The sequence below is a fragment of the Sorex araneus genome, chromosome 7 (assembly GCF_027595985.1).
Source record: "Sorex araneus isolate mSorAra2 chromosome 7, mSorAra2.pri, whole genome shotgun sequence".
Classification (NCBI taxonomy): domain Eukaryota; kingdom Metazoa; phylum Chordata; class Mammalia; order Eulipotyphla; family Soricidae; genus Sorex; species Sorex araneus.
The window spans coordinates 40389038-40402655 of NC_073308.1; the positions used below are offsets into that span (position 1 = coordinate 40389038).

Genomic DNA, 13618 nt, shown 5'->3' on the forward strand with positions numbered 1-13618 from the left:
TGCACTCCGGGCTCACTCCTGGTGGACTTAGGGTACCATATGGGGTGCTAGGAATTGAACCTGGGTTGGTTATATGCAAAGCAAGTGCCCTCCTGCTGTACCATTCGTCCCTCAGGCAGCTTCTCCAAAATGCAAGACAAACTCCTTAGCACATGTTATTGAGAATGACATTCACCCATGGCACTTAGAGTTTCCTTCTCTTCGATTAAGGTTTGTTTACCCCTGTCCTGCTAATTCACTTCTGTAGGCCTATTTAGATTCTCCTCTAATATGTTTCTTAACTCTCTTCACTCTTACTGAATTTACATTTGTAGGATTTATCTCTTTCATATAAAGCTTAAAACTCAATAGCACAGAATTATTAATAATGTTAATTAAGAAATCATATACCTGTAAATATATACTTATATAATTATATATAACAAATATTATAAAAGTATTTTAAATTACCTTATCAATTTATCACTGTCACTATCATTGTCATCCTGTTGCTCATCGATTTGCTCGAGTGGGCACCAGTAACGTCTCCATTGTGAGACTTGTTTGTTACTGTTTTGGACATGTTGAATATGCCATGGGTGGCTTGTCAGGCTCTGCCGTGCGGGTGAGATACTCTCAGTAGCTTACCGGGCTCTCCAAGAAAGGCGGAGAATTGAACCCGGGTCAGCCACGTGCAAGGCAAAGGCTTTACAGCTGTGCTATCACTTCAGCCCATCAATTTATCGTTGATTCATAATTTTGCGGAATTCCAGATTAGTTCTATTTTCCTATATGTGTAGGTGACACCACTTCAACAATTTAAAAACAGGAGATCTATCCCAAATATGAGATTAAAAGAAAACATAGTAAAGAAGAAACAAACGGTCAAAGATATTAGAACTGAAGGATTTTTATATAGAAGATATAGAACTAAGAAAATCTAAAACTAAGCTTACATGGGTGGGTGGGCATAATAAGAGTCCTTGGGACTCTGGTGGAGGGAAGTGGGCACTTGGGTGTGTGTATTCATAAAAAGTACAGTTAACAGGGGCTGGAGCGATAGCACAGTGGGTAGGGCATTTGCCTTCCATGCAGCCGACCCGGGTTCAATTCCCAGCATCCCATATGGTCCCCTGAGCACCGCCAGGAGTAATGCCTGAGTGCATGAGCCAGGAGTAACCCCTGTGCATCGCCAGGTGTTAAAAAAGAAAAAAGTACAGTTAACAGTGTTGTAAATCTAAGTACCTCAATTAAAATGGTTAAATAAATATAGAGAGACTTTCCTCCATTGTTGTCCAACATCAAACAAGTCCTTATCCATCCACAACACCAACACAATGAACACCATATCTGGTAAGCCAGTAATCCTCTTCACTTTCTTTTCTTTGTGGGGTAGCGGAGGAGAGCCTGACAGGGGTGCTAAAGGGACATTGCTCTTAGCTCTCATATATAGCTTTAGCTATGGAGCTCACTGACTACTTACCTCAGGAGATACTTTGGAAGGCTGTAGAAAGCAAAGTTGGAGTGCTAAGAATGAAAAAAAGAAGAAAATTTTAATTTGTACACCGATTAGCTGAACAAACCCCAAAACAGTGGGCTCCCTTCCTGCTACTATAGGTCTAACCCTGTGTCTCTTCCTTTATTCTTAGGATGGGTCAATCCTTGATTTACCCAAATATATCCATATTGACACCACAGAACAATGTATTTATCAATCTGACATTGTCTTCTAAACGGTAGACTTATGCTGACTTACCTCCATCCAACAATGCCAAGAAGGCCAAGATGAGGAAGGGTGCAGACTTCCCAACAAACCCATACATCACACTTCCAAAGGGAGCTCCCACTAGAAAGGCAAGACAATATAGATGGCAGAAGTGAGGGCCAGTTCTTAGCCAGCTCGTCTTGTTTATGTTTGTCTAATAAGGCCTAGTAGAAACTAAGTTCACGTGAGGTTCTTGGGATTCAGAGATGGATAGGACCTGGTACTAAGGGATTTGCTTAGACAAATCCTCTTGAGATGATGTCTATTGGTAGGGGTGGGTAGCACTACACTGTAGCACTGTCATCCTGTTGTTCATTGATTTGCTCGAGCGGGCAACAGTAATGTCTTCATTGTGAGACTTGTTATTACTGTTTTTGGCATATCGAATACGCCATGGGGAGCTTGCCAGGCTCTGCCGTGCGGGCGAGATACTCTCGGTAGCTTGCCAGGCTTGCCAAGAGGGATGGAGGAATCGAACCCATGCAAGGTAAATGCCCTACTGGCTGTGTTATCACTCCATCCCGGTGGGGATGGATAGTGGGATCAATGATTAGAACATAGTGTAAAACCAAGCTCATTATCACAGTGTCTGCAAAGTACTGCAGAAGCACAGTAGATGAAGTCAGAAAGTTCCGGTAATTACGAGACTTTGTCAAGCAGGCAATACTGGTAGGAGGAAAAGCATGACTGAAGAACAGGTAGGGGTCATAATCATATGTTTGGAGAAGAAACATTTCATTGTTACTAGAATAGGAGTATCTGGAGAGGAAGAATGGAGTTAGGTAAGGTTGGGTCCAAGTAACAAATGCCCATAGATCCAGGTGTTAAATCTGCTTGGCCTTGTACCAGAAAGAAACTTTAGCAAGGGAGAGACACCACTATTTCTGTGTGCAAGAAATTTCTGTCAAGTTCTTTGAAGATGGCATGGTTGAGAGATCAGATAGAAAGAGGCAAAAACTATATTTCAAATAAGATATGATCAGGAATTGACCTCAAAGAATGGTAATAAAGATAAAATAGATTTTTAAAAAAGTGTACTAGACTTACTCACATGAAAATGAAAAGTGACAAAAGGGACCAGGATGCTTAGGTTGGGTATTTGTATAAGTGAGTGCTAATTAGGTATATGGTTTTTAATACTTCTCTTTTTAATACTTCTCCTTCCCATGGTGACAGAGGGATAGGCATTGGCTGGCAAATAAAATTTGGTGTGTCTTAAAAATACTTTTTTATTTCAGATGAAAAGAAGATTAAAAACTATATCCAGAGCTTCTTATTCTGTCTCTTCTGTGCTGACATTCTAGTTGACATGTAGTAAGTGTTCAGTAAAAGTGCTTGGCTCATTAAATGCTCAAACTAATTCGTGCAATGGGAAAGTACAACCATGTAATTTGGAACCTAGGATCTGAGATCTGAAAATATGACTCAGTCTCCTGGCCCTGGCATTTCCTAATTGTACAACTTTGGCTGGAAATTCAGTCTTTCTCATTCTCATCTATACAATAGAGACAGTCATTCCTTCTTTACAGGGAGATGGTAGTAATTAAAGTGGGTTATGTCTGGCATGGGTTAGGAACAGAGCAGATAAAGAGCACACTCTCGTGTTGAAGTTTGATGATGACAAATGGAAGCAGAGGTGAACTGCTTGGTGTGGCCTAACAACAACAACAACAAAATATAGCAAATATGGATGTCATTTCCAGACTTTTTCTAGTCCTTTATTGTTTAGGTTCTTAGAACAAAATTTTTTCTTTTCTGGAACATTTTTCAGAAGACTTAAAAACATCAGAGGACAGAGAAGAAACATACTCATCTTCCATGACTTTGGGACCACCTTCTCCCAAAACGAGTTTTGGATAATCTTACATATCCCAGTCTGGTGAACTATGGTCTGAGCCCAGATGCCACTTACCCAGCACTCCCAAAGCCAAGCCTCCCAAGGCTATTCCCATGGCACGCCCTCTCTCATAGTCATCAGTATAGACACTTGCCAGCATCCCAAGACCTGAGGAGTGACAGATAAAAAGTTAGCACATCAGACTTTTCTTTTCTGTTTTCTTTTTGTTTCTGTTTTGGGGCCACACTAATCATGCTCAGGGCTTATTCTTACCTTGCACACAAGAATCACGCCTGGGGGTTTTTGGGGGACCACATATGGTGCAAATGGATCAAATCCAAGGCAATCCAAGGCCTTGCCTATAGTACTATATCACTGGCCCCAGGACATAGGAGTTTATTCCAAGATATTCCAAGATTCCTTGGCCTCTGCTTAGCTCTATTATATCTTCAGGGATCTTAGCTTGATACTATTTTAAGAGTTTTATAAAATTTAATGCAAAGAATTTTGCTGTCCCATTTGTCCTTATTTCCACATTGCTTACTTCCTCTGCTTAGAATTTTATTTGGAGGGGCTGGAGCGATAGCACAGCAGGTAGGGCGTTTGCCTTGCACATGGCCGATCCAGGTTTGATTCCCAGCATCCCATATGGTCCCCTGAGCACCGCCAGGAGTAATTCCTGAGTACAGAGCCAGGAGTAGCCCCTGTGCATCGCCAGGTGTGACCCAAAAAAAAGCAAAAAAAAATTTATTTGGATTGCAAACATTTCTGTAGAGGACAGTAAATAATACCATTTCCAATGACATTTTCTTTTATATAATTTTATCATTTCTTAGCACATTTTCTTAAATGGATGCATATGGAGTATCACTTGTATCACTTGTCATCCCATTGTTCATCAATTTGCTCGAGCGGGTGCCAGTAATGTCTCCATTCATCACTGTTGCATGCTACTGTAGCTCAATGGTGTCTGCTCACTCCAGGAACTCAAAGAGCATCAAACTGTTCATTCAGGATCTTGACGAAGAAGTCTGACCTATGACTTATGACTTACCATATGGAGTAAGTCAAGGAAAGGAAGGCATACCAACACGGAGCACTCTTCTATTTTATAGGTGTATCTAATTGGCTGAACACCCAGAATAGAATGTGCCTTTATCTATCCACTCATGTATGCAATAGTATAAAATATACACTTTATAGGATTATACCAAATCTTATATTTACAATGCTTTATAAACTGTGATGGTGTTACTAATAGTATTAATACTATAGTTCCTATAAAATATTAATACGATGACAGATAAAAGTCAAAGAAATGATACTAAATAAAATCCCATTCTTCAGAGCTTTACTTTAGGTTTGCTCTGATCTGAGCTTTCTGTATTTTAATTCTTACTATTAGAAGAAATTATGTGGGAATGTTAAGACCATCTCCCATGAGGAATTCAACAATTATCTTGTTTTTGAATGACAGAGCCTGCCTAAAAAAATGATACTTTATTTAATTGATTTATATAAAATTTATAGTGTGATAAGAGATGCTAATTTGTGTGTGTGTGTTGTGTTAAGATCTCAGTATTACCTGCAACAGATGAAAATGAAGATCCAATGCCTTGAAGGGTTCGAGCCACAAAGAGTAGAGTATAAGTACTAGAAAAGGCGAACACTGGACAGAGAGAAGAGTTATTATTCTAGTTATTATGGGGGCTGGAGTGATAGCACAACAGGTAGGGCATTTGCCTTACATGCGGCCGACCCGGGTTCAATTCCCAGCATCCCATACGGTCCCCTGATCACTGCCAGGAGTAACCCCTGTGCATCGCCAGGTGTGACCCAAAAAGCAAAAAAAAAAAAAAAGAATATTCCAGCTATCAAATTGTCTTTCATTCCCAGACTAGTGTACCAGATATGAACCATTATGTATACTCTATAATAAAGCATAATCTCTATTCCTTATTTTTGAAGTTGTCATTCTTATCCTCCACCTTTTTATAAGTATTTTATTTTTATTGACTTGAAGTTTAAGAGGCCACAGAAGTGTGAATCAATTCACAACACATTGCATGGAAGACTAGGGTTTCACAGTGCCTACCAAAAGTCCACTGGAATCAGGGCTGTTGATAAAGTACAGAACTCTGGGCTTGTCTCTGGTCTTTGGGTCCTATTTCTGGATCCAGTATATGCAACATCCAAGCTTGATTTTTTGCTTTTATTGGCTTCTCTGATTAATCCAATATATAGGGACAATCTATATACATTTCATGGATAGTGGCCAGTTATTACAAAACAATGTATTGTGACCTAATGCAATATCTCTCCTTACTTTACCTTACCATGGCAGAGCCTGGCAAGCTACCCGTGGCGTATTTGATATGCCAAAAACAGTAACAAGTCTCACAATAAAGATGTTACTGGTGCCCGCTTGAGCAAATCGGTGAACAATGGGATGACAGTGCTACAACAGTGCTACTTTATCTTACATTGGTAGCTCTTTCAGCCAAATCAAATCAGTGAGTATCTATTAAGTAATGCTGTACGTACAATAGCACTAGATTCTATAGTTTATGTAAAATAGAGAACATCTGGTTCATACCCTTGAAGAGATTCTGTCTACTAGACTAACATACATAAAAATAAAAACAAAACATCAAAAATTAAATTAAAGTGTTCTGGTGGAAAGCTGGTAAGTTCAGTTATTTTTCTCCTCCATTTTAGAACATAAACTGTTCTAAAACATAGAATATTTCTCCAAAAGTCAGCAGAAATTAAGTCTTTTTTTTTCCCATTCATTGTACCTTTTGTTGTATTTGTTACCTCTCCCTGTTACTTTCTGATATGATTACACTGTCTGCTAACCATGCAAATTCTTGGTGTCTCCTTGCTTGGCCCTTAACTCCTTTCTCAGGCTTTAAGATCTGCTATTTCATTGTCCTTTGAAAACAGTGTAATTAAAACTCATCTATTTTCCCAAGATTTTCCTGGTTTGACCACCAAAATTTCACATCCTTGGAAGTTCCTTGATTTACAGACATACTAGGATGATTTGTTGCCCTAAAAAAATTATTTTTCACTTTGTGACCCCATTATAAGTTACTTTTAGCTGTTCATTATATCAGGTATGATTCCCAGAAACTTATTTTTTATATTTAAAGAACTCAAGTGAATGCTATGTAGAAACCCCTACCCCTAGCAATAGTTATAACATGAAAATAATAATTATTATTATTGTGTACATAGTTTGGTAGTACAAAAGTTTTATAAATGAGTTATTGGCAGAGAACCAGACAAGTCATTTTAACATCCATCCACCTGGAAACTGCATTACCCTTTTTATTGGTATATGGCATATGTCTCTGGGAAGCTGAAAAATTGAATTTCATTTTTACTTTTTCTCAGTGACTTTCTCCATACAAGCTATATCCCCAAATATTTTGTGGAATATATTATATATCTTTGATGTGAAAGTCTTTTTAAAAAAATTACTATTTAGACTGAACTTCTAGGAGCTCAATAATATTTCTAATTTTAGTTTCCTAATTTTCTTAGATTAAGCTAGAAATTTCATAAGTAATCTTCAGTTCTGAAATAGAACTTTAAAACATGGAACTCTTCAATTTCAGCCTTCTAGTCCTGAACACAACACGTTCCTGTTAAGTATTGGTTGATACCGGCGTTGGCGTGGATGTGGAGAGAAAGGGACTCTCCTTCACTGCTGGTGGGAATGCCCACTGGCTCGGTCCTTTTGGAAAACAGTATGGACGCTTCTCAAAAAATTAGAAATTGAGCTCCCTTTTGACCCAGAAATACCACTACTGGGAATATACCCGGAAGAGGCAAAAAAGTATAGTAGAAATGACATCTGAACTTGTATGTTCATTGCTGCACTGTTTACAATAGCCAAAATCTGAAAAACAAAACATACAAAAAAAAAAAAAAAACCAGAGTGCCGGAGAACAGATGACTGGTTAAAGAAACTTTGCTACATCTACACAATGGAATACTATGTAGCTATTAGAAAAGATGAAGTCATGCATTTTGCATAAAGGGAATCAACATGGAAAGTATCATGTTAAGTGAACTGAATCAGAGAGGGACAGACATAGAAAGATCTCACTCATCTGTGTAATATGAAGTAACAGAATAGAAGACTAACACCCAAGAATAGTAGAGATAAGGACCAGGAAGTTTGCCCTATGGCTTGGAAGCAGGCCTCACATGCTGGAGAAAAAGGCAGCTCAGACAGAAAAGGGAACACCAGGGCTGGAGCGATAGCACAGAGGGTAGGGCATTTGTCTTGCTTGTGGCCGACCCGGGTTCGATTCCCAGCATCCCATATGGTCCCCTGAGCACTGCCAGGGGTAGTTCCTGAGTGCAGAGCCAGGAGTAACCCCTGTGCATTGCCTGGTGTGTCCCAAAAAGAAAAAAAAAAAAAGAAAGAAGGGAACACCAAGTAAAGAGTGCTGGGAGGACCCGCTCACGTTGGGAGCTGCTGAAAATAGACTATAGACTGAACATGATGACCACTCAATACCTCTACTGCAAACCATGATACCCCAAAGGAGAGAGAGAACAAAAGGGAATGCCCTGCCACAGAGGCGGGGTGGGAAGGGTATGAGGGGAATACTGATATTGTTGGTGGTGGAGAATGGGCACTGGTGGAGGGATGTGTAACCGATCATTATATGACTGAAATGCAAACTCAAACGTTTGTAAGTATGTAACAGTACCTCACAGTGATTCACCATAAAAAAGAAAAAAGAAAGAAAGAAATAATATGGAGTTCATGCCCAATTCAATCAGCTTAATCAATGACTGGACAAATAGCAGGACTCATACATTATAAAAATAAATAAATAAATGTAAATAAAAATAAATTTCACATTAAAAAAGTATTGGTTGATAAAATCTCTGGGAAGGACACACTTCATGGAAGTAAAGAATCAGCAAGCTGTCTTATGTGCACTAACTCCTCAACCCCTATGTGTTATTATTATTTTTTAATTCTCTTGGTTTAATGCTCTTTCCAGAAGTATTTTTACACGTATTGTTCTATTTCATCTCCATTTACTAGTAATGGAGTTCATTACTAGTTTCATTATTTACTGAATAGACTATTTACCTTCTTTTTTTCCTTTAGTATATTTCCTTTCCTATGCTCTAACATTTAATGTCTTTAAAAGATAGTAGATACTTTTATTTTTCTAGTTGTTGTTGTTTACTGTTAATTCTCCATGGGCCCTTTAACTTTGCATGCAAAATAAATCAGCTCTTCCTATAAATGGAAGTTTTGCTCTAGATTCACTCAGAAACTATTGATGCACAAACACCACACACACACACACACACAAAAACATATATTAAAACAACCTTCATAGTTTTCTCCAAATGAAAGAAATGAAGTAACCATTCTATATCAGAAAATACAAATTCCAACTAGATTGAGTTGCTACAACTGCACTTGTGCAAAGCCTTTAAGCAGAGTCATAGGCCAGTTAGTTTACTTGACCTGACTCTCTTCACTGTGATAGATGTGTAAAAATTAAAGGTTTTCAATGAAGGAAAGAAAAGAGGGAGAAAATTACTTACTAATTGTGGAGAGAAACATTATAATAAAACCAGCAAACATAGGAATGTGATATCCAATCCTAAAAAGAAATTAAAAAAAACAGTTCAAATAGGCATCCATATTCAGACTATATTTATAATGTAATTGGAAATAGAAATGCAGTTTTGATAATATGCCAAAACCCATCTCAATGCTACTGCACTATGATTTGTGAATGTGAACAAGCAATTATGGAATTTTGGCCATTAATTATTTTTAAAAATTCCATAATTCCAATTATGGAATTTTGTCCATATTTAATGGCCAAAATTCTTTTTTCCAAAAATGACTACTTGTTTAAAGCCTATGTCTCTTCAAAATAACAAGAAGAGGACTAGAGAGATATATACAGTGGATCAATGTTTGCCGTGCACATAACCAACACAGGTCTGATCCCTAGCACTATATATATTGTCCTGAGCACAGTCAGGAGTGATGCCGAAGCACAGAGCCAGGAGTAAGCCTTATGTACAGCCAGGCATGATCCAAACCCCTCTTTGTTTATCAAACAATAAACAAAAGAATTTATAGTTATAGCAAAAATAACCCCTAAGAAGTTTAATGAGGGGCTGGAGCAGTAGCACAGCAGGTAGGGCGTTTGCCTTGCATATGGCTGACCCGGGTTCGATTCCCAGCATCCCGTCATCTTGTATGGTCCCCCGAGCACTTCCAGGAGTAATTCCTGAGTGCAGAGCCAGGAGTAACCCCTGTGCCTCACCGGTTGTGACCCAAAAAGCAAAAAAGAAGAAGAAAGAAGAAGAAGAAGAAAGAAGAAGAAGAAGAAAGAAGAAGAAGAAGAAGAAGAAGAAGAAGAAGAAGAAGAAGAAGAAGAAGAAGAAGAAGAAGAAGAAGAAGAAAGAAGAAGAAGAAGAAAGAAGAAGAAGAAGAAGAAGAAGAAGAAGAAGAAGAAGAAGAAAGAAGAAGAAGAAGAAGAAGAAGAAGAAGAAGAAGAAGAAGAAGAAGAAGAAGAAGAAGAAGAAGAAGAAGAAGAAGAAGAAGAAGAAGAAGAAGAAGAAGAAGAAGAAGAAGAAGAAGAAGGAAGAAAAGTTTAGTGTTCTGTGCTATTTCCATTTTCATCCACATCATACTTGAACTGTGTTCCAGGATACTGCAACAACATCAACAGTACACTTCTATTCACTTGTTCGCTTCTTATTATTCAATAGTCATATGTTACTAAGAAAGTCTGATGCCATGGGTATTTAATCAATATCAGGTTATCCTTTGGGGTAACCAGCTTTCTAAACAGAGGACTGTGCTAGGGCCCAGACAAGTGAATCTTCCCTGTTCACCTTTATGACACCTTAACCTTTCATCCCATCCCTGAGCTCCCAATCACCCACAGGGAACTGTGTCCATTGAAATACCTGTTGGTAAGAGGGCCTACAAATGGGTTGACCAGAAGTTGCATAAGGGCCTTTGAAGCAAACAGAATTCCAACCCTTATGTTCTCTTCCTCCAGGAACTCTATGCCTTGCAAACAGTTATTTTTATTTGCAGTGATGGCTTCATGAGCTGGAGGGGGGATTGTGCCAGGAGTAATTTTTGTCCAAACTGTGCCAGTGGATACACTTTCTTCAATAACTATGGTGTTATTGTCAAAGAAGGAGAAGACAGTGGAAAAGACAGAGGGAGTGAGGGTGTGCTGAGAAGTCACAGTGGGGTCCACGTTCAGGGAAGAGTTGACCTCTTCGAACTCTGTGGCATATAGGAAGGTGGGCACAATCGGCACTGAAAATCAAGGAAATAAGAAATGAGTGTTAGGACATGCTACAGTCATAATTGGTCCAGAGATATTACAATGAGGTTCAGTTTCATGCTCAAGGAAGTTATCCAAGTGACATAATTTAAGTACAACAAAAAGAGTGCCTGGACTTGGGGATGTGACTCAGGCTAGAGAACTTACCTTACATGTATGAGGCCCTGGGTTTTATCACGCACACAAACACACACACACACACACACACACAGAGTCTGTCCAAATTATCCTATCTGCTAAGCGCTAATCATCACCACTTCATCCTTATTGCTCCTAGACTCATAATGGCTAATTTGTCTATTTGCTGACATAAAGAAAATCAACCAAGAATGACTTACCTTTAGATTATTGTTAATATAATAATTTATATACTATGTGTGTATGTACTTTTGTATCTGTTTATATATTTCCCCTAAGACAATGATTTGGTATTCACTAAATTCAGAGTTCATAGACAGATTTATAGTGTATAACTACTACATATAATATGGACAAACTACACTCAACTAAAAGTTTTTCTCAAGAAGATTATTTTTTAAAAACTTGGGGCTTTTCGGGGGAAAATGGCGTGGTGTCTGCCATGTTATAAGGACCATTAAGGAGGTATGAACTTGGTGGCGCGGGAAGGAGAGAAAAAAAAAAGAGGTATGAACTTGTAACAGAGGGACCCGGTGATACGGGCGCGCTTTCCGCCAAGATGTGACCTGGGTGGCCACACATTTGTGCGGCTGCTCTGATGCTGATCGACCATGATCTGGAGGCCAGCTAGTCTACTTTTGGTACCAGCAGCTGCTTGCAGCAATGTCTCTAGACGGTGAACTAAGTCATAGCCCCATGCTGCCCCAGGAAGGGAAATGATGCAATTTCTATCATAAATCTCCCTGGACTTAGTTACTAAAATACCAAAATACAGAACTCCCAAAGAGATACTTCATATCTCTTCACTCTCAGCAATGAAAAACTAATTATCAAATGCTTTCTTGTCAGCAGGGCTATTTTTTGGGGGGAAACTCCAACAACAATAGTGAGTTTGGTGTTGAAATATGGAATATAATCAAGGTAAAGAGAAAGTGAAGTGAAATTTATCAGCTATGCAGGCGGGGCGGGGGGGTGGGAGGTATACTGGGGGTTTTGGTGGTGGAATGTGTGCACTGGTGAAGGGACGGGTGTCCGAGCATTGTATAACTGAGACATAAGCCTGAAAGCTTTGTAACTTTCCACATGGTGATTCAATAAAATAAAGAAATTAAAAATAAATAAATAAAACTTGGGGCTACTCCTAGCTATTCTCGGATGACCATATGGTACCTCAGATAAAACCTGGCCATCTACTGAGCCCTGTGAATATTCTTATTTAAAATTATATATTTTATCTAGGAAGAGAAACATCAGTATCCATCTCTATGCTAACTTAACTGAACATAAGAACCAGTAGATTAAGAAACAGAAAAAAAAAACGGACTCTGAAAATCACAAGAGGTAGGTTTTGCTAAAGAGTGGAATACACACATAAGATCTATTGTTGTAGTAATGAAGAAGTTAGAAAGGCCACACAATAAGGTATTCATCATCCCAAAGACCACCTAGGTATATTGGTACTTTGGGCAGTTCAAATGAAAAAGACCGGTAATATTAGTACTGGTTCTAAGACTTTGGGGTGGGGGGAAGAAAGTCTTTGGAGTCAAGTCTTTGAGTGAGTTCTGAACCTCCTTCCCTTTGATTTCTGGGGTATTTTAGAAATCACTAAATTTACTAATCTTTTACCTATGGTATCACTGAATCGCCAGCATATTCTCATGCTTTTCAAACGCTAGAGGGAAAAGAAAATTCTCAAGGCCGTTCACTGCTGAAACCTAGCAGGTAAGTGCTGCATCCGGGACCAGAACAGATAAATCCTCAGCACAGAGATGCCTCAACGTACCCACCACAGTTAGAAGCATATTGTCCAGAAGGAGAGCAACAAACACAACCACCAGCACCAGCTTCCTGGACTCTCTCCGCTCCCTCAGCAACCTCTGCCAAGCACTCAAAGCTGTCTTGAGCATGGTCAGGATTCGGCTGGAAATGTCTTCTCTGCCAGGTGCTCAGGGCCGGTCCCGTTACAGTCACGGGTCTTCTGCAGCCTTTATGGAACAAAGAGTCTTCCAGCACAAGTGAAACTCACTATTAACATGAAAAGTGTGGTGCTACGAGTAGCAGGATAAGATTTAGAACGTTCTCCATACTCTGGTGTCTCTTTTCACGTGTCAATCTCAGAAATTTGGACTGCTTCCCAGGACGCCTCCCAAGTAATTCGTCTTACCAACTTTTGTATCTGGAATTCTATCTAGCATAGTAGGTATATTCCAAAGATCACTTAGATCATATCTTTCGAATGTCAGACATTGATCATTTTAGCCATAGTTAAGAGCTATGTGTACTATTAGTTATTTTAGCTCTTCCCCTCTAAATGCACTCTTTTGAAAAGCTATTTTATAGATTTTTGTGTGCCAGTCCAAAAAATAATTATTGTCTGTCTTAATACCATCCAACTGTTCTTTGTTTATATTACAGAATTCTGCTTAGACATGAGTCTATCTATATATCACTAACTCTCATGATTGGTTTTTTTTTTAATTTAAGATTTTATATCATTAGTCGGCAAAAAGTCATTGCTCATGGGCCAGGGAG

General features: G+C 38.9%; 1 protein-coding gene across 2 annotated transcripts in view; it reads right to left on the reverse strand.

Moving 5' to 3' along the window:
* The window catches only part of SLC18A1 (solute carrier family 18 member A1), a 40031-nt gene extending 27038 nt beyond the window's left edge, over window positions 1-12993 (reverse strand). For both annotated transcript variants that reach the window (XM_055144724.1, XM_055144723.1), the window contains exons 1-7: window positions 12870-12993; window positions 10557-10920; window positions 9171-9229; window positions 5167-5250; window positions 3657-3749; window positions 1736-1825; window positions 1463-1506 (exon numbers count right to left, since the gene is read on the reverse strand). In XM_055144724.1, coding sequence (XP_055000699.1) covers window positions 1463-1506; window positions 1736-1825; window positions 3657-3749; window positions 5167-5250; window positions 9171-9229; window positions 10557-10920; window positions 12870-12993 — 858 coding nt within the window. The remainder of the gene's footprint in view (window positions 1-1462; window positions 1507-1735; window positions 1826-3656; window positions 3750-5166; window positions 5251-9170; window positions 9230-10556; window positions 10921-12869) is intronic.
* Window positions 12994-13618: the final 625 nt, after the last annotated feature.